This window comes from Psammomys obesus, unplaced genomic scaffold, assembly GCF_907164565.1.
Source record: "Psammomys obesus unplaced genomic scaffold, mPsaObe1.curated_primary_1811, whole genome shotgun sequence".
Classification (NCBI taxonomy): Eukaryota; Metazoa; Chordata; class Mammalia; order Rodentia; family Muridae; genus Psammomys; species Psammomys obesus.
The window spans coordinates 34,549,481-34,574,936 of NW_026593286.1; the positions used below are offsets into that span (position 1 = coordinate 34,549,481).

The 25,456-nt window shown below is 43.6% G+C and overlaps 1 protein-coding gene across 2 annotated transcripts; it reads right to left on the reverse strand.

The window, feature by feature from the left end:
• Positions 1 to 1,733: 1,733 nt before the first annotated feature.
• Coq10b (coenzyme Q10B) lies at positions 1,734 to 20,184 on the reverse strand. 2 transcript variants are annotated; one of them, XM_055616745.1, is made up of 6 exons: positions 20,032 to 20,184; positions 18,154 to 18,288; positions 12,254 to 12,400; positions 9,243 to 9,435; positions 6,001 to 6,102; positions 1,734 to 2,758 (listed from the first exon to the last, which is right to left on the reverse strand). In XM_055616745.1, the coding sequence occupies exons 1-6, from the start codon at positions 20,145 to 20,147 to the stop codon at positions 2,591 to 2,593; spliced, it is 861 nt and encodes a 286-aa protein (XP_055472720.1). In that variant the 5' UTR covers positions 20,148 to 20,184; the 3' UTR covers positions 1,734 to 2,590. The 2 variants fall into 2 exon arrangements, with proteins under 2 accessions (XP_055472720.1, XP_055472721.1); XM_055616746.1 differs by lacking the exon at positions 18,154 to 18,288 and having other exon boundaries at positions 20,032 to 20,180.
• Between the last annotated feature and the right edge of the window lie 5,272 nt (positions 20,185 to 25,456).

Here is a 25,456-nt window from a genome sequence, read left to right on the forward strand (position 1 = left end):
CAGGCAAAAAAAAAAGGAAAAGCAGTTAACAGAAAAGAACCCAAACAGGTATGGCGGCTCACAACCTACACTTTTAGCTTTTGGGAAGTTAAACAAGAGCCTCAGTAACAACACTATCTCCTGTGCTGCATTTTGAGTCCCAGGCCAGCCGGGGCTAATGACAGCCCATCAAAACTAAATCAAATACTAAAGTGTGGGTCTGTAATGGCCCAGGAACAGCTTCAATCCTGGAAACCTCAAAGACAGGACATCAGGAGTTGGCTAACTCCCCTCCTCCCAACCTGACACCAAAAAAAAAAAAAAAAAGGCTCTCCCATCATTAACCCTAGTATAAGAATTTACAACCCTAACGGTTATCAAGCTACATTCCTTGTTTGACCTTATAAGGTCCAGCTCTCCATCCCCCAGCTCCCAAGTATGCAGATCAAGTATCTTCCAACAACCCTGCCGTAGCCAAATTGTACATGGCTACACAAACCTTGTCCCAGAGACCCTACCCTGGCCACCTCCCCAGGGGCATAAATACTGCCCCCAATAAACAGAACCAGCTCTCTGAAGCTGTTCCTGGTTATGTATTCTTTGCCTGTGCACCCACCTATCCTGGCTAAGCTTGCCTTCCAGTCCAGCCTGGTACACAATGGAGGTAGGCTGGTTACATGGAGGGGGAGAAGTGGAAACGGAACAGCACTAAAATCCAAACCAAATGCAAAGGACACAATTATAATCAGATCACTTTGCTCTGGACCTGTGTGTGCCTTATCTGCAAGTGGAAAGATCCTATGTCACTTGTTAAAAGCATAACTAAAGCCCATAGGAGTAGATGAGCGTGCGCTCTCCATAACTGAACAGCAAGTGCCTGAGAGGAAGGGACTCAGCAGAGACTATGGAACAAATTCACACAAGCACCAATTAAAGCTGAAAGCACCATGACTACAAGTTTAATATGAAGAGGTGATTCGGCTGTAGAGTCAAAGGAAGGGAGACTATTGATTAGAGAAAGAAATGAGTTTAGTGCAGATTGGTCAGTCTGGAAGGCTTTGTTGTTTTGGCAGTGCTGAGGATCAAATTGAGGATGAATACTGTACTCATGAAAGTATTTGTAAAACATGAAATTGTATAGTACTGTATTTCTGTCGTTACAGCTGCTGCAGCTGTCAACTTGACACACACGCAGTCACCTGGAAAGAGGGAGTATCAGTTAAAGAACTGCTGTCATCTGACAGGCCAGTGTGTATGTCTGTAGACATTTTCTTGACCGCTAATTAATGTAGGTGGGGCAAGCTATTATGGACTATGCCATCTCTGGGCAGGTGGGTCTGCATTATATAAGAAAGCTAATTGACCATGAACCTGGGAACAAAGCCAGGAAGCAGCATTCTCCCAGTCTCTGCTTTAGTTTCTGCCTTGAGCTCCTGCCCTGGCTTCTCTCTATGATAAACTGTGACCTATACGCTGATAGAAACACACTCCTCATAAGTGCTTTTGCTCATGGTATTTAGATCAGTAAAAGGGAGGCAAACGAGGCCATCTGTCCAAGTACACAGTGAAACAATACAGAAAAGAGTTAAATAACAGCTGGCCCTCTTGACACATGTCTATAATCCTAGCACGCAGGAGAGAGAGGCAGGCAGATCTCTGTAAGTTCCAGGTCAGCCAGGAATGTTATACAAAGGACAGCCAAGACTACACAGAGAAACCCTGTGTTGAAAAACCAAAAATAAAAATAACCAAAGTCACTATACAAAAATAAACAAATTAACTTTATTAAGTTATGACTTCAGCCCTTATATTGATTTGTTTTTTAAAAAAATATTAGTTTAGAATAGTATTGAAAGTGAATATGCACAATAAATAGAAAATGGGGCTGTGCAGTGCTGGAGGCTTATTAACTACCTTATTATCTGTTGCCTACAGAGGCAGACAAAATTCTGATACACAAACATCATTTTGCAAGTGCAGATGCAGCACCTGGGAGGAGGTTTCAAATGTCTAGAAAGGTAGCTCAGAGCTCTGGACCACTCACCAAAAACAAAACGCAACAAAAAACCCACTCAGTGTATCATCTACTGCTACCCATAAGAACCATTTAAAATACCAAACATGCTAAGACTTCATTAGCAGTATTTTAAATCAAAAGTTTTAACATTAAATATATGATTACTCAAATATCCTAAGCCAAGTGGTGTCTCAATAACAATAAGTTACAAATACTGAACCTAATAACTTAAACATGATACAGTTCATAGAACGCACATTGTATCTCACTCAGCTAACCTTCCACTTAAGGGGATAATTACTTGAAGTTTCACTCTGCGCTCAAACGAGGGATGCAGCATCCTAGCAATAGTGATGACACCCATTAATACAAAGGCAGAACCCGCAAATGGACACATTACTTTGCATTACACTTGATCGAAGAAATATTCTATGTACAAGTCAGTCCGTATTCAATGTGCAAATTTTCAATGGCGGGGGCTTACAATCAAGGCAAGTTTAACAAATACGTGCTGACTTCTCAATTGATGGTGAATGGACTTCCTAAAAGTGAATAAAATAGTCAAAAGTATTGGTGCCAGTTCTTATTTCCCTTTTAGGTGTGGTGAATCTCATGAAGCATTAACTCCCGAGGTATATTTGTTTCTGGACCATACAGTTTACATGCTCTTCTTTCAAAGGCAGCTACCATTTGTTTCACAACTTCATCGAAGAACAAGGTAGCAAGCTGAGAGTGCAGAAGTGACCGGAATTCAAAAGAAATCTGTAGGAAGATGTTAAAAATTATTTTACATGTATTTGCTTGTGATGGTGACACACACCTATAATACCAGCACTCAGGAGGCTGAAGCACGAGTATGGGGAATTTAAAACTAGCCTACTATACACAGCAAGTTCTGGGCCAGCCTGAGCTGTAAAAATAAACAAGGGCTGAGCAAAGCCAGGCATGGTGCTACATGCCTGAAATTCCTGTTACTTGGGAAATCCAAGTTCAAGGTCTTTAAAAAAATACCTGGTGATGAAGCTCAGCGGTGAGGCACCTGTCTAACATGCACAAACCCTGGCTCTAACCCCAGACCACAGGAAAAAGCAATTCTTCCGCTATATTTCTATTTCAGAGAGCTCAGATGATGAACTGGCTAGCTGTGTGGATCTGTGTGGTGAGATCTGGCACCCACTGCAAGACGGGACCATTATTACTGTAGTGCCAACAACTGCCATAATGAGCTTACGTAAACAAAGCCAAGGAACCTTACATTAGGGCAAGGAGTCTCCCTGGCTTCAACAGCAAGATGAGGAAGACCGGATACAGTTCTGCTAAATGAAAATTTTAAATCTTTCACTTATTTAGTGTGTGCATGTGCGCGCGCATACATGTGCAGTTACGCAATGGCCCACAGACGGACGTCAGAGGGCAACCTTCAGGAGTTGAGGACCTCCTCCCACCACACCCTGGGGACTGACCTCAAGTTGTCAGTCCTGACTGCCCCTGTCTTTATCTTCTCGGTCACCTGGCCAGCCTCATTAAATGCACCTATCATTCTGATTTCTTTTGAAGTACTCCCAATACATCTATCTATTTATTCTGTGTGGAGAAGAGGAAGGAGAACTATGTAGAGGCCAGAGGATAGCCTGCTGGAGTAAGTTCTCTACACCATGTAGGCACCGGCTGCTGATTCAACTGAGTCTCAGCATCTTGCCAAAACAATTCTGATTTCTTATTAACATACTTGGCTTTACATGCAGCCCTCTCCACAAGAGGAACTGGTGACTGCTCTGACAGCTATGGTTCCTGTAAGAGGAACAGCAGGAAGCTGGTATTGCCTGCTCATGCACACGCATGCCACCCACAAAACAGGTAGCCAAAAGAGCTAGAGTTTCACTAATATGCTCTGCTGTTCCGGACAGAATTCCAGGCAGTCACTTTAAACAACAGCACTGTAAGGCCTTCACATCCTCTGATTTTTAAACTATTGTACCTTTCTTTGGTCCACTGACTGCAATGGTAGGATGAAACCTAGAGCCCAGTGGGCCACACGGTAGGTCCTAGACTTTTCTTTTCTTCCTCGCATTAGGACTTGATACTAGGACCTCTCACACACTAGGCAAGCTCTCAAGCCTTCTATTTTAGGATAGGGTCTCATTAAGTTGTCTAGCTCAAACTCATTGAGTGCAGGCACTAAATTCCTTCTTGCCTTAGGCTCCCCAGAAGTTAGCAACTCTTTTTTTTTTTTTTTGCTTGCCCTTTTTTTTCTTTTTCTTTTTGGGACAGGGTTTGCCGGTGTTGCCCTGGCTGTCTGGAACTCCCTCTGTAGACCAGGCTGGTGATGAACTTAGAGATCTGCCTGCCTCTGCATTCCGAGTGCTGTGGCCAAAGGTGTACCCCGTACCTAACTAAATGATTTTCTTGTAACCCGTCAGTAGAGTGCACACCTTTAATCCCAGCACTCAGAGAAAGAAAAGATCAAGGCCAGAGTTCAGGCATCCTAAACAGGCCTTCACCATTGAACTACATGCCCAGCGTAGACATGTTTTATAATCTGGATCTGAAAATGGAGAAACTGGGAAGGAATGCAGACAGTGTCGGAGCTGGAGCTGTAGTTGACAGTGCTCACCTAGCATTCGTGAGGCCCTCTTTGATACCTACCACCACATAAAAACAACCAGGCCCAGTGGTGCACGACTGTAATCAATCTACTTTCCTGGTACAAGCACGTAGATCTTACAAATCCAAGGGCAGCCCTAGCTACAAACTCAAATTGAGGCCAGCCTAGGCTACATGAAAGTTTGTCTCAAAAACAAACAGAATGTTCATTAAGTACCAGTGTAGAAAAAGTATTCAAAACTGAAAGATTTAAGATGCTTTAAAACGGTATTTCGGTAATCTCTCTATACACAAGATCATTACAGCTTCTAGGATTAAAAGAAAGGTGTATAGTGGTATAACCATTTAATACCATTAAAAAAAATCATTAGTTTTACAACTTTCAGCCTGCATGTATGCCTGTGCACCAGAGGAGGGCACCAGATCTCACTATAGATGGGTATGACCCATCATGTGGTTGCTGGGAATTGAACTCAAGACCTTTGGAAGAACAGTCAGTGTTCTTAACCTCTGAGCCATCTCTGCCACCTCTAATCTCACTTCTTGGGAGACAGAAGCAGGTAGATCTCTGAGTTCAAGGCCAGCTTGGTCTACAAAGTGAGTTCTATGACAGCTAGAGCTACGTAGTGAGACTCTTTCTAGAAAAAACAAAACAAAAAGTAAACACCATCCCCAAACCAAAAAGGATATTATTAGCGGTGTGTGTGTGTGTGTGTGTGTGTATCTTCTATAATCCTAGCACTCAGGAGGTTGAAGGATGATTGTGAAGTTGAGGCCTGTCCAAGCTGTGCAGTAAAGTCCAGCCCGGGCTACAAGCAAAACACTGCCTCAAGAGGCTGGAGAAATGGCTCAACAGTTAGGAGCACTGTCTGCTCTTCCAGAGGACCTTAGTTCAATTCTCAGCAACCACATGGTGACTCACAACCATCTACACTGGGATTTGATGTCCTCTTCTGGCATGCAGGTGTAGATGCAGACAGAGCACATACATAAATAAATAAATCTTTAAAACAAAACCACCTGTCTCAAAAAATACAGAAATCGGAGCTGGCAAGATGGCTCAGTGTCACTTTAGCACCAAGCACCCACATGATAGATGGACAGAACAGACTCTTGAAAGATGTTTTCTAACCACTACCTGTGTGCTGTGGCACACACACATAAGCAAGTACTTTACGGGCCGGAGAGATGGCTCAGTGGTTAAGAGCACCGCCTGCTCTTCTAGAGTTGCTGGGTTCAATTCCTAGCACCCACATGGCAGCTCACAACTGTCTGTAACTTCAAGATCTGATACCCTCATATAGACATACATGCAGGCAAAACACCAATGCACATTAAAATAAAAATAAATAAGTTATTAAAAAAAAAAAAAAAAGACAAGAACTTTATAATAGACCTACCGAAAAATCCAAGGTGCAAGTTCTTGGATAACCAGGAAGACCTGGGCTAAAACGCCAAATAGTCTCCAAATGATTGAAAAGTTTCCCATCAGTACAAGATGCCTAAAACAAAATGGAAAGAAAAAAAGAAGTTAAATACCTTCATATGAGCAAGCATCTACTATGACTGACGCTTGTTTCCTTGAAAAGCAATTATCTTTTATCAGCTCAGAATACAAGAGATGAGGCCTAGCAGTTTGGTAGTCCTTTTCTTTTCCTCTAGGATCCTCAAGACTGTCAGCTGCCCTCTTGAATGTGTTCACCCGTGCTACTTAGCTACATTAGATTTCATTCCTTTACCAACAAACTGTGTGGGAGGTGTGATTGCTCATGTGTGCTGATAGCACACCCACCTTTCTGAGAGACGTTCCTGTGGATGTTGAATCACTTTGGAGACTAGTCTCTGGGCATGTCTGTAAAGGATTATCTAGATTAGATTAATAAGACGTGACAGCCTACCCTCAGTGTGGGCAGCAGGATTCCCAGAACTGGTGTCCTGGACTGAACACAAAGGAGAAAGTGAAGCACCAGCATTCACTCCTCCCCAATTCTTGACTATAGATGCAGCATGGTCAGTGAACCTCAAGCTTCTGCTGGCATGACATCACCAGCTGCCATGTTCTCTCTCCCGTTATGAAAAGCTTCACTTGAAATGTAAGGCAGAATGAACCCTTCCTCCCTTAAACTGCTTCATGTCAGGTGTCTGGCCAAAGCCTAAGTAACCAGAGCAGTCTCTTGCTGAACCTGGATTCATCAAGCTGGCTAGGTGGGCGGGCCAATGAGCTTCAGAGAGCCACCTGTTCTGCCCTGCAGTAATGGGGTTACAGCCCATGTCACAAGCCCAGTTTTTACAGTGAGTACTAGAGACTCAAACTCAGCTCCTTATGCTTGCCCAGTAAGTATGTTACACCTGGGCAATCCCCCAAACTCGGAGTGATTTAAAAGAAACTCAATTCCAGTTCTATTACTTACAGGTGATCTTGAACAAGTTAAAAGAGACCATTTTTTAAAATTTATTTTGCTTTTTTATGCATTAGAGTTTTACCTGCATATATCTCTATGTGATAGTGTGAATCTCCCATAACAGGCAAGTGTGAGCTGCCATGTGGGTGCTGGGAATTGAACGCAGGTCCTCTGGAAGAGCAGCCAGTGCTCTTAACCCCCTGAGCCATCTCTCCAGACCCATGACCTCATTTCTCTAAGTTGTAAAACAACATATACTGTATACCATCACTCTGAAATAACTGACTCATTCATACAAGGTATCTGATACTTATTTCTAGGGTAAACTGTTTTGCCTGCCTGCATGTCTGTGTGTAGTGAGAATTTTGGTTTATTTAAAAACACAGGAATGTTATGTGGATATGATTCTGTTTCAGTCCCAGGTGTGGGATATAGGGCTGCTACAGATTGTCCATAGCAGCTAACTATGAATTGTCTCATGCTCTGGCAGGGGCATAATTTTGCCGGCTAAAGATAGCTTACGAGTTCTGGGGGCTCTTCAGAGGGTATATAAATGCAAGGGCCCTGAGAGAGGCTGTGGCTACTCACTCTCCTGCTGCTGCTGTTGGTTGCTGTTTGTTAAGCAGAAGAAACTGGACTTGTCCCAAGAAACTTGATGCCCCCTAATCAACAGGAAGTGTCTAACAAGCCAACGCTCCCTTTTCCCTCTAAATCTTTTTTCTCTTCTACCTAGTACTGGGGGATAGGAAGGGTGGTAGGAAAAGGAACTCAATAAAGCAACCAAAAGTTCAGTTACATCTGTGAAACACATGCATGCCTGGCACCCACACAAGTCAGAAGAGGGCACCATATCCCCTGGAACTGGAGTTACAGATGGCTGTGATCCACCATGTGAGTGCTAGGAATGGAAGCAAGGTTTTCCAGAGCCACAGTGTACTTAACCAGTGAGCCATCCAGAGAGCCCTCATTTGTGTGTGTGTGTGTGTGTGTGTGTGTGTGTGTGTGTAAGGCTGTGTGAGATTATATGTATCATGTGCATTCAGGAGACCACGAAGGCCAGAAGAGCAGGAGACAGCCTAAGACTTCACTCTTTATTTCAGAATTCTCTATATAGTTTTCCTGAAAAGTCTGGTTCAAATTCTTTGCTGGACTCAGGTTTTCAGTCAGTGCACATTAAAAAAAAAAAAAAAAAAAAGAGTGAGTTGGAGATGGCTCAGAGGTTAAGAACACTGTCTATTCTTCCAACGGTCCTGAGTTCAATTCCTAGCAACTACATGGTGGCTCAGAACCATTTATGAGATCTGGTGCCTTCTTCTGGCCTGCAGGCACACATGCAAGCAGAATACTGTATAAATAATAATAAAATAAATAAATTTTGAGGAAAAAAAAAAGAGAGGGACGGGAAAAGATGGAATCGTGCTTTCCTTGAACGCACACCTTTAATCCCAGCACCCAGAAAGCAGAGGGTGGAGCTCTGCATTAGAGGCCAGCCTTGTCTACTGCCCCAGGAGCCCGAGGAGGCCTGCCAAAGGCTACATAGTGAGACCCTCAGAAAAGCAAAACACACAGAGAGGCTGGGTTTTTCTACATATAAATGGTCCTCTCACAAAGGTAACATGGATAACATGATGTAACAGTACTTGGCAGGATAACCTTAACAATGTTAATATTTTACATTAGGGTATTAAAAAAAAGGACTCATTCATTATACGTATGTTTTGCCTGCATGAATTTGTAGCAAGAACATGCAGTGCCCACAAAGGCCAGAAGAGGGCTTTGGATCCCTTGGAATTGGAGGTACAGCCAGTTGCAAGCCAGCATGTACATGCTGGAAACTAGACCAAGTCCTCTGAGACAGCAGCTTAATCACTGAGCTATCTCTCTGCTCCACATTTACCTCTTAATATTTCTTTAGCCTTTCACTGTCTTACCACTTCTCTGACTTATTAAAAAAAAAAGTGTACATTAAGCAAACTAATTTTTCTCCTCAGTGGTAATGTGCTGAAAATATGAAATATATTCATTTTTTTCTTTTCTTTTTCTTTTAAAGATAGGCTCACTTTATAGCCCAGGCTAGCCTCAAATTCATAATCCACTTGTTGAGCTTCTTCGCTGTTAGGATTGCAGGCATGTGCTACCTTATTCTGTTTTAGTAGTGCAAAGATGAAAATGTTTCTCCCTTCTGTAAGCCAGATGATCTATCTGGTGATTCAGTAGTCTTCGGCAAAAGAAAAACTTACCTTTACCAAATGTGGTTTTACCAAGGTTACTATTGATGTATACCGCTCCAAAACAGGTGGAAACCCAATTTCTAATCGGGTTTTACAATATCCAGATCTCCTTGATATTATATCTGATTTTTTACACCAAGGAACGAAATGCTTATAATCCTCCATTCCTGATACAACATCATACATTTCTTGCATTGAGTACCTTAACAAAAAAGATAAATAAAATTAACAACCAATTCTATCAGACATGAGTTTTCGAAAGAATATAAAGCCATATAATAGAATGGATGAGCTCAAACAACACAGAAAGTAAAAGGGCTGTAAACAGACATACATGGCAGAGGTCACAACTGGGAAGCTCAGGGGTGATTTTTAAATTTTTAATTACTTGTCAACATTTTAAAACTGTTCCATTGGTATGGTAGGTATTGCCTGTAATCCTACCTCTAGGCAAGCTTAGGCAACAAAATTCAAAATTCTAGGCTAGCAAGTCCTTAGCCCACTTCCCAGCAAAAAAATATATAAAAATGTTAAAAAAAAAAAATTGTTACCAGGTGGCAGCATGTGCTATACTAAGAGTTAGACTCTGAGGCAGGAGGACAAACCTATTTGAAAAAGACCCTATTTGAAAAAGAACAAGGCTAGGCTTGGTAGCACAAGCCTTTAGTCTTAGTACCCACAAGGCAGAGGGAGATGGAGCTCTGTGAGTTTGAGTTCAGTCTAGTCTACATAGAAAGTTCCAAGCCAGCCAGAGCTATACAGTGAGTGAGCTTCTGTCTCAAACAAGGCAGGGTGACTCAGGTGACTCAGGCCTATAATCTCACTACTCCAGAGACAGAAGCAGGAGAAAGAGTTCAAAGTTATTATCAGTTACAAAGTGAGTTCAAGGGCTAAAGAGATGGCTCAGAGGTTAAGAACACTGTCTGCTCTTCCAGAGGCCCTGAGTTCAATTCCCAGCACCTACATGCTGGCTCACAACCATCTATACTGAGATCTGATATCTTCTTCTGGCCTGCAGGTGTACATGCAGATAGTGCACTCACATACATAAAATCAATAAAGTAAGTTCAAGCCCAGCCTAGGTGACTAGAGACTAAAAAAACAAAAAACAAAACAAAAACAAAAACAAGAGCTGAGGATGCAGTTGGTAGAGCATTTGTTTAGCATGCATGAAGCACTGGGTTGGATCTCCAGCACAGGTCAACTCATTTAAGGATATACAGATGACCTCACACTAACAATTTATTATTATAATTATATTATTTGACAAAAAAAGTGGAGGAAACATAATTCTCATCTAGAAGCAGTCTCGTAAGAAATCACACAAAAATGCTGCTGTTGGGGACTGAAGAGATGGCTTAGCAGTTAAGAGCACTGGCTGTTCTTCCAGAGGACCAGGGTGCAATTTCCTGCATCCACATGGTAGCTCACACCTGTCTGTGACTCTAGTTCCAGGGCTTCTGACACCCTCATATGTGCAGTCAAATACTAATGAACATAAAATAAAAGTAACTTAAAAATACTGCTGTGTTTCAATGCCCTGAAGGATATGTGCTGATGAGTATCAATCCTAAGAATCTATCCCAGGGGCTAGAGAGATAGCTCAGCAGTTTAGAATGCAGTTCTTCTTGTAGAAAACCTAAGTTTAGTTCCTAGAACTCACACTGGGCACCTAGACCAGAATGCCCTCTTCTAGAATCCAAGGATGCCTGCACTCACATACCTCTATCCCTCATAACATATTTGAAAAATAAAAATCGTAAGATCAGAGTTCAGCAATTTAGCCTTTAAGAAACAAAAATCAATACCTTTTCAATACTAACAACAACCAGATAGAAAACTCTAGCATAGAAATACAAAATACCAAAACCAAATTAAAAAAAAACTTCAGGGCTTTCAATGACAATACTGCTTTGAATAAGAATGGTCCCCATAGACTCATATTTGAATGCTTCATCATCAAGAAGTGGCACTATTTGAGAATGATCAGAACAACTTGCGCCTTTTTGGAGTATGTGTGGCCTTATTGGAGGAAGTGTGTCGTTTCAAGAGCCCATGCCAAGGCCTGAAGCTCTCTCTTGCTCGTGTGTGCGCTTCTCTATCACTTGTGTGAGCTCTCTCTCTCTCTCTGCAAGTTGGGATGTAGCTCTCAACTACTTTTCCAGCACCAACCTGCTGCCATGCTTCCTGACATGATAATGAACTAACCCTCTGAAGCTGTAAGCCAGTCCCAAGTAGACATTTTTCTTGTTTAAGAATTGCCATGGTCACCTATTTCTTCATAGCAATGGATCAGTAACTAAGACAAAAAACAATGTATCCAAGAAAAGTCTGGAGATAAGAAAAAGGCAACCTGAGAACCAGATAGTTCTTGCAGGAACATCCAAAAGGCTCTGGGAGAAGGATTCCCAAGAGTTCAAGCCCAGCTTGAACTACATAGCAAGTACCAGGCTAGCTAGTGCTACACAGAGAAACCCTTTCTCAAAATCCAAATAAATGAATAGATCCTGGACACAGTTAAAATATAACCCACTGTAAAATTAAAATTTATTCATAAACCACCAAAGGATATTTTGAGGGTGTGTTGTGGGTTGGGGGTGCTTGTGGCACACACCTTTGATCTCAGCACTAAGGAAGCAATGGCAGACAGATCTCTGAGTTTGAGGCCAGCCAGCGCTACACAGAGAAACTCTGTCTTGAACCCCTCCAAAGAGGGGGTATTTTGAGTTTCAACAGAATTTGAGCCTTCATATATGTTTTAATTAGTCTTTATAATCATGAAAAAATAATCAACAAAAATGCAAATCATAAATTATTTCCTTTAAATGTAAAGGTTAAATCCATCTTATTCAGTTAATATTACAGTCCTTCAACAATGTATATAAAGCAGCAAGGGCTATGAACAAGCTAATCTAAAAAAGCAGTTTGATCTGTTAAAAGATAAGCCAGAGAGAATGCAGCATGTGATTCTATATAAAATAATAAATGTGCTTTTAATAAAATTGCTATTATATACAAACCCTATAATTCTTCTCTCTGAATAGACTTTTCGTTTATTTACTAACGGCGCGGTGATTTTGAAGAAAGTTCTTGCATAGATCTCTTTAGGCAAAACAGCGGTACTCGGAAGAGTTCTGTTCATCAGGGTACCACAGGAAGCTAAGTATCTAAAAAACAAAGTGCACAGTACTTCAGATAAAAATTAAACAAATTATAGAGGCATTATAAAAAGCAGTAATTCAAGAGGTGTTTGCAATTTTAGAGTAGTGCTGAAAACACAGGCATAGATTCAAAAGCCAAACTTTGTAAGCAGCATAAAGACCTAAAACCAGCATCTGGCAGTGTGGCTAGGAGCTTTGGCACAAATGGTGCCACCTTAAAAGCTGGCTTTCAGCTGGTAGCTGTGTATTACAACATACTCTGGCATAAGCTCGCTAGAACACTCTCCATCTATTCTACAGTCCATCTTAGTCACCCAAGCTGTTTCTCAGTGGGTTCCAGAGTTTGTTTGATTCCTGCTCCACAAAAATGAGACCTGAAACTAGGTCTCAGTCTCCGAAATTTAATGGCTGTCAGAACTGCTGCCCTTTTACTAACTAATCATTTATTCCAGCATGTATGTGTATCATGTTACACAGTGGTGAGACTATGTACAGATGCCAGTTACTCCTGTTTACCTTTTCCTAACAAGCTTACTGAATATTTTATATTCTCCAGCCATTATTAGTCCACACACTAATAAACTCTTATTCTGTGTTGACTGTTAATCACTATGGATTATCACAGTGCACAGAACAAGTATACACCTTACAAAGATTGCACTGTAGCTCGGAATTCAAAGGGCGCCTGCAATCACAGCACACACCTATATGGATACTGACCCTACATATCCACACACATAACGACAAATAGAACTCTAAAAAATGTGTGGACTAGAGAGACGATTTAGCGTATACTGTTCTGGCAGAGACCTGAGCTCAGTTCTCAGAACCCCAATTGGTGGCTCACAATTCCCTGTAGCTCTAGCTCCAGGGGATCCGAACTCTCTTCTAGACTCTGAGAGCACCTACACTCTTGTGTACATACTCACACACAGACCCACATACATACACAAAATTTAAAAAGAATGTGTCAGGGGCCCAGCAAGTAAAGGTAAAGGCACCACCAAAAAAACCTGGCAATTCCCAAAACCCATGTAAAGGCAAAAGGAGAGAATTGATTCCACCAAGTTGTTCTCTGACCTTCATGCATTCACCATACATCATTCACAAATACAGAACACTAAACAATTTTTTAAGTGCTAAAACCAAATGGGCGTGGGGACATGCAATCAGGACCTTTAGATTAGGTGTCCCTGAAAGCTCTGGAAGATATATTTAGTGGATATATAATAAATGTGCTTAGTGACACAGGCCTATGATCCTAGATACTCAGAAGGTTAAGGCAAGACCTTGAGTTCAAGGCCAGCCTGGGAAACTTAGTGAAAGTCTGTCTCAAAATTAAAATGGGTTGGGGTTATAGTGCAACAGTAAAATGTATATACATATGAATACAGGAACAGACTTATTCATAGGAAAATAATGTAAATAAAGGGGGGGGGAGTAGACATTCCAGGTGGTAGGCAAAGAGTTTACCAATATCCAGAAACTAAAAAAAGACTAACAGCCTTGCATAGCAGTACACACCTGTAATCCCAGCACTTTGGGAGGTGGAAGTAGGAAGATTAGCAAGAGTTTAAGGGCAGCCTGGTACTCTACACAGTGAATTCCAGGAACAGAACCAGATAGGGAGACCCTGTCTCAACAGACTAACAAGCATCCAGGCTCGGGGGCTTGGATTCCCAGCACTGGCAAGGATCAGGGACATAAGGTTACATAGAAAGTTTGAAGCCAGCTGGGACTACATGAGAGTCTGTCTCAAACAAAACAAACATAAAAACACTAGCTATGCAGAAGCAGCCAGGAGGAGAGTATTAAGAAAAAATACTGCAGGATAAAGAGATGGCTCAGTGGGTAAAGCACTTGCATGAGGATCTCAGTTCTCAGTTCTGACACAGAGTCAGATGCACACAGCAGGCTGTATTTCCTCCACACTTCTGGGGAAGTGGGTGGCAGAGCCCAGGGATGCCTGGGAGCTCACACACACAGAGTGTACACAGGCAGCAAACAGAAGAAAAAAACTAACTCTATGGTTGCAAGACAGAGAAATCAAGCTGGAAACGACCGGCAAGCTTCCTCTCCACGGCTGGCTAACCTTCACAGTGCAGGAAGGTACTGTGGCAGACTGCTAGGATCAAGCCATTAGTAGTATTACCCAGCTGGAAACCCCGTGAGCTACAGGGAACACACCGGGCAAGATGTGCTTACGCTGCAATGTGGCATGACTGCTATTAAGTGACAGACTGTTTTCTGGTTGGATTGGAGGCCTGTTCCACAGGAAGAAACCCATGCCTGGTACTGTGAATCTGGGAGATAACAGGCCTCAGCACGGAACTTATGACTGTTGTTTTGCTAAATGTTGTCAAACTGTTTTCGAATTACTTAGGCTTTTTACTTATGCTTCTAATTACTGCTGCATTCAGCCTGTGAGACAAGTTTCTTTCTACAAGTGGGTGGAAGTGTATACAGAAACTCATAGCCAGTTAAAGTGCTGAGAGTAAGTGACTACTGGGCGCTCACCCTAAATGGGACCCCGCTCCGAGGCTCAGCGAACATAGCAGAAGGGGTAGTAAACAATCTAAAAACTGAAGGATGGAGCAGGACGCCACAAAATGTCTGCTGGACAAGAGATGGATGCCACACTCACCAACAGCTATGGTTCCCTGCACAAGATTAGACCCTTCAGGGGATCCACAGTTAGAGTGTGTACTGCTGTGGCAGAGGACTCAGGATGGGTTCCTAGCACCCACACCAGGCAGCTCACGAGCACCTTTTACTCCAGTTCCTAACACCCTCCGGCCTCCATGGGCACCTGTACACATACTGTGTACATAAACTCAGGGAGGTACACACATGATCAGAAAGTAACTGCCCTAAAAAAAGGTTGAGGGGCTGAAGGCTAAGTGGTTAGAGCACTAGCTGCTCTTCCAGAGGTCCTGTGTTCCCAGCAACCATTGGGAACACAATGGTGGCTCCCAACCATCTATACTGGGAAATGATGCCCTCTTCTGGTGTGAAAACACACAGAGCACTTATATACATAAATAAACAAATCTTTAAAAAATGATTGGGCCTTTCAACATTCCATCATGGACAGGGAAAGTCTTCATGAGGTTCCATTCCTCAAAGGACTACTGACAGTTGTTTGCTGGGATGATAAGTTGCCCATCCTCTCTATAAATAGCCTCCCATCCAAGCTCACGCAGAAAAAGAGAGTGGGTAGGGAGATGGCTCACTAGTTAAAGCACTGGATAGTTCAGATCCCCTAAAGACGTATGGATGCAGACTGGGTATGTGGTAGCCTACCTAGAATTCCAGCTCAGATGGACAAACTGGGCTGCCAGACTAGGCATATGAGTCAGCTCTCTGTTCTGCTGAACGACCTGCCTCAAGAGATGTAGTGATTAACCAAGGAATACTCCTAACCCCAAGCCTCCAGAGTCATGTGTACACACATGTACACCTCAGCAAGTGCACATATGAAAGCATGAACACATGTAGACAAAACTCATATATGAACACACACACAAAGAGGCAAATTCATTACATACATGCATGAAGTTGTCAAAGAATTGTTGGAAGGCTGGATCTGTCGCTCAGTCGATAGAATGGGCAAGGCCCCAGATTTTATCCTATGACCACATAAAGTGGGCTTGCTGCCAAGCCCGAGGACCTGAGTTTTATGTCCAGAACCTACACGTTGAGCTGACCTTCCCTCACACTGAGGTGTGACCCTGTATTCTCAATTGTTAACTCTGTGCCACAGAGAGCTAAGTGCTATCAGGATTTTGGAATTGTCATTTCTATGGCCTGTCACTGGTTTTCTATTTGTAAATGTTTGTTATTCCTCACCTGCCAAAGGTCGACCCATAAGAGATGGATTTCACTGATTCAAACTGGAATGTTTTTTTTTGTGTGTGTGTGTGTGTGTAATAAAGAGCTGAGAGCCAGGGTTGGGGCATGAAGTACAGGGGTGGGACTTTTGGCAGGCAGTGATGGCTGAGACTCAGTGACATAGAAGAGAGCAGAAGGGAGACATGCAGAAAGACAGAATGGTGGAGAAGTCACGATAAGTTTAGATAGTGAGCTGAGAGACTGCCCCAGCAAGAGGTCAACCACTTTAAAACTATACAGAAGTCTCTATCTCTTTACTACTTAAACCTCAAGGGCATCCGAGAGAGCCCAGCAATACACATGCGCTGAGAGAAGACAACCGAGTCTCTCAAGTTGTTCTCTGACCCCCACACAAGTGCAGTGCATGTTCAGACATCTGCACCCACCCACACAAACACAAACCAAGTAAGTAAATGACAAAAAAGGAGTTCACGGTCTGGGCTGCGGCTCTAGCTTGGCTGACAATTTTTGCCTTGCCCTGGGTTCAGTCCCCAGAGATATATAAAAGTAGAGAATGATATTTTTAATAATGAAAGTGTATAATCCCAGCTCTCAGGTGCAAACAAGAGGACCATAAATTCAAGCTCATTCTCAGCAAGAGAGTAAATGTGAGGCCAGATTGAGATGCATGAAACCCAATCTTTACGAAGGATGGAGAGCTGGAGAGATGGCTCAGCTGTTAAGATCAGCTGTTCTTCCAAAGGTCCCGAGTTCAATTCCCAGCAAGCATATGGTGGCTCAGAACTATCTATAAAGGTATCTGATGCCCTCCCTCTTCTGCACGCAGGCAGAGTACTCATGTGCATAAAGTATCTAAAATGAAAGCCACTTCCAGCCTCTTTTATTTGGGAGCTATACAGACATCTCAGCAGCTAAAGGTCACCAAGCCTGATGACCTGAGTTCCATCCCAAGGACCGAACAGTGGAAGAGCAGACTCCCTAAAGTTGCCCTATGACCCACCCAATACATACCACACCATAATCTGTACCTGTACATCCACAGTAACACATACAGTAATAAAAAGTTGACAAAGCCTTGGTACACTTGGCAGAGGCAGGTGGATCGCTGTGAGTTCAAGCCAGCCTGCTCTACAGAGTGAGTTCTGAAAGACCCTGTCTCTAAGAGAAAAACCAAAACAAACAAAACCCAAACTAGATAAGCAAAATGTTGACAATGAGAATTTTCAAAAGTAACTGAAAATCTGTACCAAATCAGTTTGTGGCCAAAACCAAAACCAAAAACCCAAACCAAACTAGTATGCAAAATTCCAAGTTGTTCGTTTTTTCTATGCAGTCCTAGCTAGCCTGGAACTCGCTCTGTAGACCAGGCTGGCCTTAAAGTAGCAGATATCCATATTCCTTTTCCTCCTGTCTCTTTTCTTGTTTGCTTTTGCTTCTGAGACAGGATGCCACTCTGTGTAGACAAGGCTAGGCTTGAGCTTGATAGCCTGTGTGTCAGTCTCCTCTGGTGCTGGAGTACACACATACATCACCAACCTTAATAATATACTTTAAAAAGATTTTTAAATTTAAATTTTTTTAAATTAAAAAAAAATTATTTTTAATTATATACCTTTAATTCCAGCACTTGGTAGGCAGAGACAAGTGGATATCTCTGAGTTCAAAGCCAGCCTGGGCTACAAGAGCTAGTTCCAGGACAGCCAAGGGTACAGAAAGAAACCTGTCTTGAAAAAAAACAAAACAGACAAACAAATATTTTAATTACATGCATATTAATTATTTTAAATTATGCACTGGTGACTGAGAAGGCCAGAGGTCTTGGATCTCCTGGAACTAGAGACTTCCAATGTGGATGCTGGGTATCCAAGAACTGCCTCTTCAGCACCAGGCCGTGTACGATGGCATACCTGCCTTTAATCCCAAGACTCAGGCGGCCTTTAATCCCAAGACTCAGGCGGCTGAAGCAGGTGATCTCTGCCACGTATAGGCCTGCCAGGTTTACACAGCAAGTTCCAGGCCAGCCAGGGCTACACCATGTGACCCTGTCTCTCAAAAAAAAAAAAAAAAAAAAAAAAAAAAGTTGCTCACAGATAGAACACTTGCCTACCATCACAAGGTCCAGAATTCCTGCCAGAACACACACACACACACACACACACACACACACACACACACACACCCCTACTAAGATGCCTATTCTTAAAGAGAAGAACTTAGAGCAAGTTGAGTAGGAAATTTACAGTACCAGGTTTTATAATAAATTCACACATTGGTTCTTTAAGCCAAGATACCCTTACCTAACACTGCTCATACTCCTAAAATAACTGTGTATGTTTAAAACAAATTAACAGATTTCCTGATCAATTTGCCTGTTTTGGTTACAGTTCCCCGGACAACATATCTACTTCACACACTGTTAAGGGTCAGGGGTACAGAGCTCAATGGTAGAGCTGGTTAGCATGTACATGGCCCTGGGTTAGCTCCAGCACCTCTCCCCTTTACCTGCCCCAAAAGAGTTGATCCGCAACTCATACACAGTTAAACCAATAAATGAATACTGGAGCATACCCCACACACTTTTTATCACTAATATTCCAAAACTACTCTTTCAAATAACCTATTACAATAAAGGTCAGAACACAAGGTAATGTTAACACCTTTATATATTCAGGAGACATTTGTGTTGCCATTTTGGGTTGTTTTTTTCTCTTTTGAGATCCAGTCTCTTGCTATTTCCCAGTCTGGTCTAGACTTCCTGAGAGCAAGCCCTGGATCATTAAATAACAAATCAGCATTTACTCAGTAATATAAGCAGTACGGTGAGGTCACGTCTTGCTTGGAAAGCTGACTTTTGAGGATAAACTATCTGATTTCACATGTCTGTGTGGGATTTGGAGGTGGGGCATGGCTGATACTTTGTTTTTGAGATAGATCTCACCACGTAGCTGTAGCTCCGTAGCTCCGACTGATCTGCAATTAGCTATACAGACCAGGCTGGCCTCCAAACACCAGGCTTGGCCTCTTTGCTGACATTTCAAAAATCTTCATTCAACTGAACTGTTCTGGAGCTCAGCAGGATTTCTGCTTTCTCCTCCATAATGTGTACACATGGGTTCATTTCAAACACTAACTTTGCTTCTCGGTCTTGAGACGGGGGTTTACTTCGTGGCTCAGGCGATCCTCCTACCTCAGCCTTACTGCGAAGATTACATGTGTGAGCCACCACACATTTTACTTCGTGAGACTACTTTATCACAGTATTATTCGTAACAGAAAACCACCTAGTAAACTTACAGTGCCCTTCAGGTCTATGCGTTTATGTCCACCCTCACTCAACCCCCTACGTGGGCGGAGGAAAACCGAAGCCACGGCCATCTTTAAGGTTACTGAAGCTCTCAGTTCACGGTGGAGTGAAAAAAAAAAAAAAAAAAAAACCACAACACAACAGGTCCTCTTTGATGGCTGCGGTTCACTCCGCAAGCGCTGAGCGGCCGGGGTCAAAGAACTCCGCAGCCAGTGAGAAGGCGTCGGCCAGACGGTTCACCGTCGGGACAACGCACTCCCACGGCCCCGGGGGCCGGCAGCCGTCGGGCGCAGCTAAGCTTTCCGGGCCACCGGGAGGAAGCCGGAAGGGCGGGAGCCGGCGGCTTCCCAGGGGCTCCCACGGCCGCCTCGTCGCTGACTCACCCCGAAAGTACGAGGTGCGCGCAGGCCGGCCCGCCGAGCGCCGCGCCCAGCTCTCAGGGCCCACCCCGCCCGCCGCCCGGAAGACCTCCGCTCGCTACCTGACGCTGCGTGCAGGGCCCCGCGCCGGGACTTCCGTCACGGTGGTCGACTTCGGACGGCACCCCGATGCCACCCTCGCCAGGGCCCTCTGACCGGTTCGAGCTGCCATGATCATCTCCGTGAAGCCGGTAGCCAACGCCGGCACCGGGCCGCAGGCGCCGCCCTCGGGCCAGCCCCGGCGAGGGAGCCTGCGCCTGCCAGCCAATCCGCGGTCGCTTTGGGCAACAGGCCACGCCCCCTACTACTCCCTCCCTCCCACCCCATGACGTCTGATTGACGCCAAGCTGACGCACGCGTCCACGGCCGCCTCCCGCCGGCCAATCAGAGGGGCGCGGGTCTCCATGGCACTCGGCGGCTCCTGCCACGCGCCTGCGCGCTTATGTAATCTTCGTGACGAGCTCCTGGGTTCACCCACCGTCCGGGTTTTTTCCCAGAGCTTTTTCGGGGCGAGTCTCGAGGCTCTGCTCGTGAGGCCCGCCCTGCCGCGGGAGGAAAGCCCGAGAGCTGGCTAATTATGTAACTTCACCACCACCCCACCTTCCCCAATGCTGGCCCGGCACGTACTCGCCCACGCTGCCAAGCCTGGCGGCTCTTCGTAGGTAATGACAACCTAAAAAACAGTACCAGCTGTGCTGACCCTGAGGGGTTGTTTCGAGGGCGACTCTGGGTCACGCCGTCCCGGAACAGGCCCAGGCACCTGGCAATTCTAGCTGCCTTCTTCTTACGTGGCTAACTTTTGGTTTGGTGTTAGTTTTATGACCTAGGATTCCTTCATTCCATGCAGTGCAGCAACTTTGCCACATTTCGGGACTGGAGAGATCCTGACTTCCTATTTGTTTAACCTCTGTAGTCCCTTGCCTCTCATAAAGGTAGGGTAGCAGTACTTAGTATTTTAACACACCTGGAAAATACTGTATTTATTTATAGGGGAGGGGCGGCACACATAACAAACACGTGTGAAGGTCAGTCAATTCTCTTTCCTTGTGGGCCTGAGGGATAGAACTCACTTAACAGGCTTGCATGGCAAGTATTTTTAAGCACTTGGCCATCTTGCTGGCTCTAATAGTTTTAAAATATTGAATCATTGTGTTTTATTACTGTGTGACTGTTTTGTGACTGGTGTGTGAAATGTCTAGCGCATAGAGGTCAAAGGACAATTATGAAGTCATTTTTCTCCTTTCATCTTGCGGTCAAAGGACAATTATGAAGTCATTTTTCTCCTTCCATCTTTCTGTGGGTTCCAGGAATCCAATTTGTATCTTCAGGTTTGCACAGCAGATTCTACCAATGTGGCTTGCCTCCATTTGGTCAACATACTTTTGAGGGAATAAACGTGATTGCTGGTTAAACATAAGTAATACATACTTTGAAAAACTTGCTAGCTGCTGGAGAAGTAAATAAGTCTGTCTCCTCACAGAGCTTATATTCCAAAGGGGAAGAGGGAATTGATGTATAATGCAATATCAGATAATTTCATATCATGTAGAATAAAAAAAAATAAGGAGTAGGGTATGATGTCTTATGCCTGTAGACGGCACTAGAGATACTGGAAGAAAAGGTACTCCAAGCTAGGTTTAACTACACAGTGAGATCTTTCTCAAAAACATTTCAAGTGAAATGATGAAACTGGAAAGATAGCTCAGCAATTAAGAACACTTGCTGCTTCTGGGATACCTCACTCAGGACGATCATTTCTAGGTCCCACCATTTGCCTGCAAATTTCATGATTTCCTTGTTTTTAATTGCTGAGTAATATTCCATTGTGTAAATGTGCCACAATTTCTGTACCCATTCCTCCATTGAGGGACATCTGGGTTGTTTCCAGGTTCTAGCTACTACAAATAAAGCTGCTATGAACATGGTTGAGCAAATGTCCTTGTTGTGTACTTGAATATATTTTGGATATATGCCTAGGAGTGGTATAGCTGGAGGAAGCGCCAGACTGATTTCCAAAGTGCTTATACAAGTTTACATTCCTGCCAGCAATGGAGGAGGGTTCCCCTTTCTCCACATCCTCTCCAGCATGTATTGTCATTTGAGTTTTTTATCTTAGCCATTCTGATGGGTGTAAGGTGAAATCTCATATGGTATGAAATCTCATATGGTATATACTCACTTATAAGTGGATATTAGACATATATAGGATAAACCTAATAAAATCTGTACAGCTAAAGAAGCTAAGCAAGGAGGACCCTGGGAAAGATGATCATTCCTCACTCAGAAAGACAATACAATACGTGATGGACATTGGAAGAAGGAGAAAACAGGAAACAGGACAGGAGCCTAACACAGAGGGACTCTGAAAGACTCCACCCAGCAATGTATCAAAGTAGATGCTGAGACTCATAACCAAACTTTAGACAGAATGCAGGGAATCTTATGAAAGAAGGGGGAGATAGTAAGACCTGGAGAGAAGAGGAGTTCCACAAGGAGAGCAACAGAACCAAAAAATTTGGGCGCAGGGGTCTTTTCTGAGACTGATACTCCAACCAAGGACCATTCATGGATATGACCAAGATAACCTAGACCCCTGCTCAGGTGTAGCCCATGACAGCTCAGTGCCCAAATGGGTACCCTTGTAAGGAGAACAAGGGCTGTCTCTGACATGAACTCAGTGGCTGGCTCTTTGATCACCTCCCCCTGAGTGGGGTAGCAGTCTTACCAGGCCACAGAGGAGGACAATGCAGCCAGTCCTGATGAGACCTGACAAGCTAGGGTCAGATGGAAGGTGAGGAGGATCTCCCCTATCAGTGGACTTGGAGAGGGGCATGAAAGGAGATGAGGGAGGGTGGGATTGTGAGGGAATGAAGGAGGGAGGCTACAGTGGGGATACAAAATGAATAAACTATAATTAATATAAAAAAATAAAAATTTAATAATAATAAAAAAGAACACTTGCTGCTAATTCAGGAGACACCAGTTCCATTCTCTGTATCCATATTAGGTGGCTCACAACAACCAGTCATGTCAGCTCCAGGATGGTGTCTGTCAACCTTTCCTGCCCTCTGCAGGCACTGACACTCCCCGCCACACACACACACACACACACACACACACACACGGACTGGAAGGGTTCTCAAGATGAAGGTGCTTTTGACTAAGCCTGACAATCTGAGTTTGGTTCGAAGGACCCACATGGTGGAAGGAAAATAATGAACCCCCCAAAGTTATCCTGACCTTCACAACTCATGTTCACACATGCGCTGAGTTCTTAAAAGCTTTAAAAGGAAAAATTAAGGCCGGTGGTGGTGGTGGGCAATCCCAGCACTCGGGAAGAAGAGGCAGGCAGATCTCTGTGAGTTGGAGGCCAGCCTGGTCTACAAAGGGAGTTCCAGGATACCAAGGCTACACAGAGAAACCCTGTCTCAGAAAGCTATTAAATAAATAAAGGGTAAGAAGGAAAGAGAAGAGTAAGGTGGGTTGCTGGTTTTGTTTATTCTGTTTTATATAGAGCCTCACTCTTGCCCAGACTGGCTTTGAACTCTTGGGCTCAGAGCATCCTCTTGTATTAGCCTATTAAGTAGCTGGGACTAGAGAAAACTGATTTGTTCTTGTTGTTGTTTGTTTTTTTGACACAGGGTTTCTCTGTGTAGCCTTGGCTGTCTTGGACCCACTGTTGAGACCAGGCTGGCCTCAAACTCTCAGTGATCCACCTGCCCCTGCCTCCTTGAGAGCTGGGATTAAGGGTGGCACCACCACACCTGGCTCTGATTTTTCATATAGGGTGCTCAGGTGGGCCTCTGAGAAAGTGACACTGAATATATACCGATATACCACCACACTCAGGTGCATGTGTACACAAATAGACAGAAAATAAACAAAAATAGCTTTTACTCTTTTCCCAGGAGGTCCTTTTTCCATGCTCTCCCCATCTCTATTCCTTAACTCCTCTTTGTCCTGTTAAGACTGACTCAGTGTTACATTACCAAGTTTATGTGTTTGTGTTGTCACAACAGAATACCTGGACTGGGGATTGAATTCAATAGTAAAGTGTTTGTCTCACGTGTATCCTGTCCCTTTCTCCCAAAATAATAACATTTGAGACTAAGGTAATTTATAAAGGCAAGAGGTTTTTTGTTTGTTTCCCTCCTGATGGCTGGCATGTGGGTGGAGACGCTTGCACATGTAAAGAGAGGTCACGTGATAAAAGAAGAGGCAAGAAGCCAGGTGTGGTGGTTTGAAGGAGAATGGACCCCATAGTCACAGTATGTTTGAATGCTTGGTCCACGGTTGGTGGAAGTATTTGATAAGGGCTAAGGGGTGTGGCCTTCTCGTTGGATCTTCACTTTGCGATGGTTTCAAAAGCCCATGTCATTCCAGTTAGTGCTTTCCTTCCTTCTCTCTCTGTATACTTTTCGTCTTCCTCTCTCTCCCTTCCCCTCTCTCTGCCTGTAACTTTTGGATTTAAGATGTAATAAGCTCTATAGCTTCTGTTCACATGCCATGCCTACTTGCTGCTGTGTTCCCTGCCATAACGGACATGGACTAAACTTCTGAAACTATAAATTTTGGTCATGGTGTCTCTTCACAGCAATTGAGCAATAACTAATAAGAGGGTTAGGTCAAGCTTGTTTTTATTGGTTTTGTTTTATGGGTGTGGACATGTACATATGAATGTTGCCTGTAGAGGCCAAAGGACAACCTCACATGTCATCCCTCTGAAACCACACACCCTGTCTTGTGTTTATGTTTTTTATTGTCATTTTGTTCAAGACACAGTATCTCTGTGATCCTGGAGAAAGGCTCAAAAGGTTGGAGGTGACTGATCACTAATTAATGCTCACGTGGAAAAGCTAGAGGGCATCCTTGGCAGTGTGGAAATAGTGTTTCATTTCCTTCACTGAAGACCAGAAGAAGCTGATGATGAGGTCTGGGACTTGAGTAGCATAGCTTCAGGGTGGGGACATATTCGGCTTCTGCATATCTATTACACAAAATTGCCTGAACTGGGAAGGATTGTCATCCTGGAAAAGGGCCTGAACAACTGAGGCCCCCAACTCTGGGCTAACAAGGGTGGGCTAATCTTCTTTGTGAAAATCTTTTGTTGTGTTGTCCTTTGTGTGAAGATGCAGAATCCTCTGCCTCATAAGACAAGTGTCCCATTCTGAAACTTCCTTTACTTTCCCTCCTGAACACCAGACCAACAACTGGGATGAAGTCATTAAGTGCTTAGCCAAGAAAGTCCTGTGTGTACTTGTAAAAAGGAAAAGGACAACTCAGAGAAGACGAAAGATCTATCCTAAACGTACTATTATGGTGTAGTAAGCCTGGCATGAATAGCTGAGTATTGGAAAAAGAAGAGGTTAAACCTCCACTTACATATTTTACATTTAGAACTGGAAGCTGGATGGTACAGGGGTCATGTAAAACATTTTACAGCTGTGGCTTTCAAAGATAAGGATGTTTTAGCTGCTTGCACAGGAG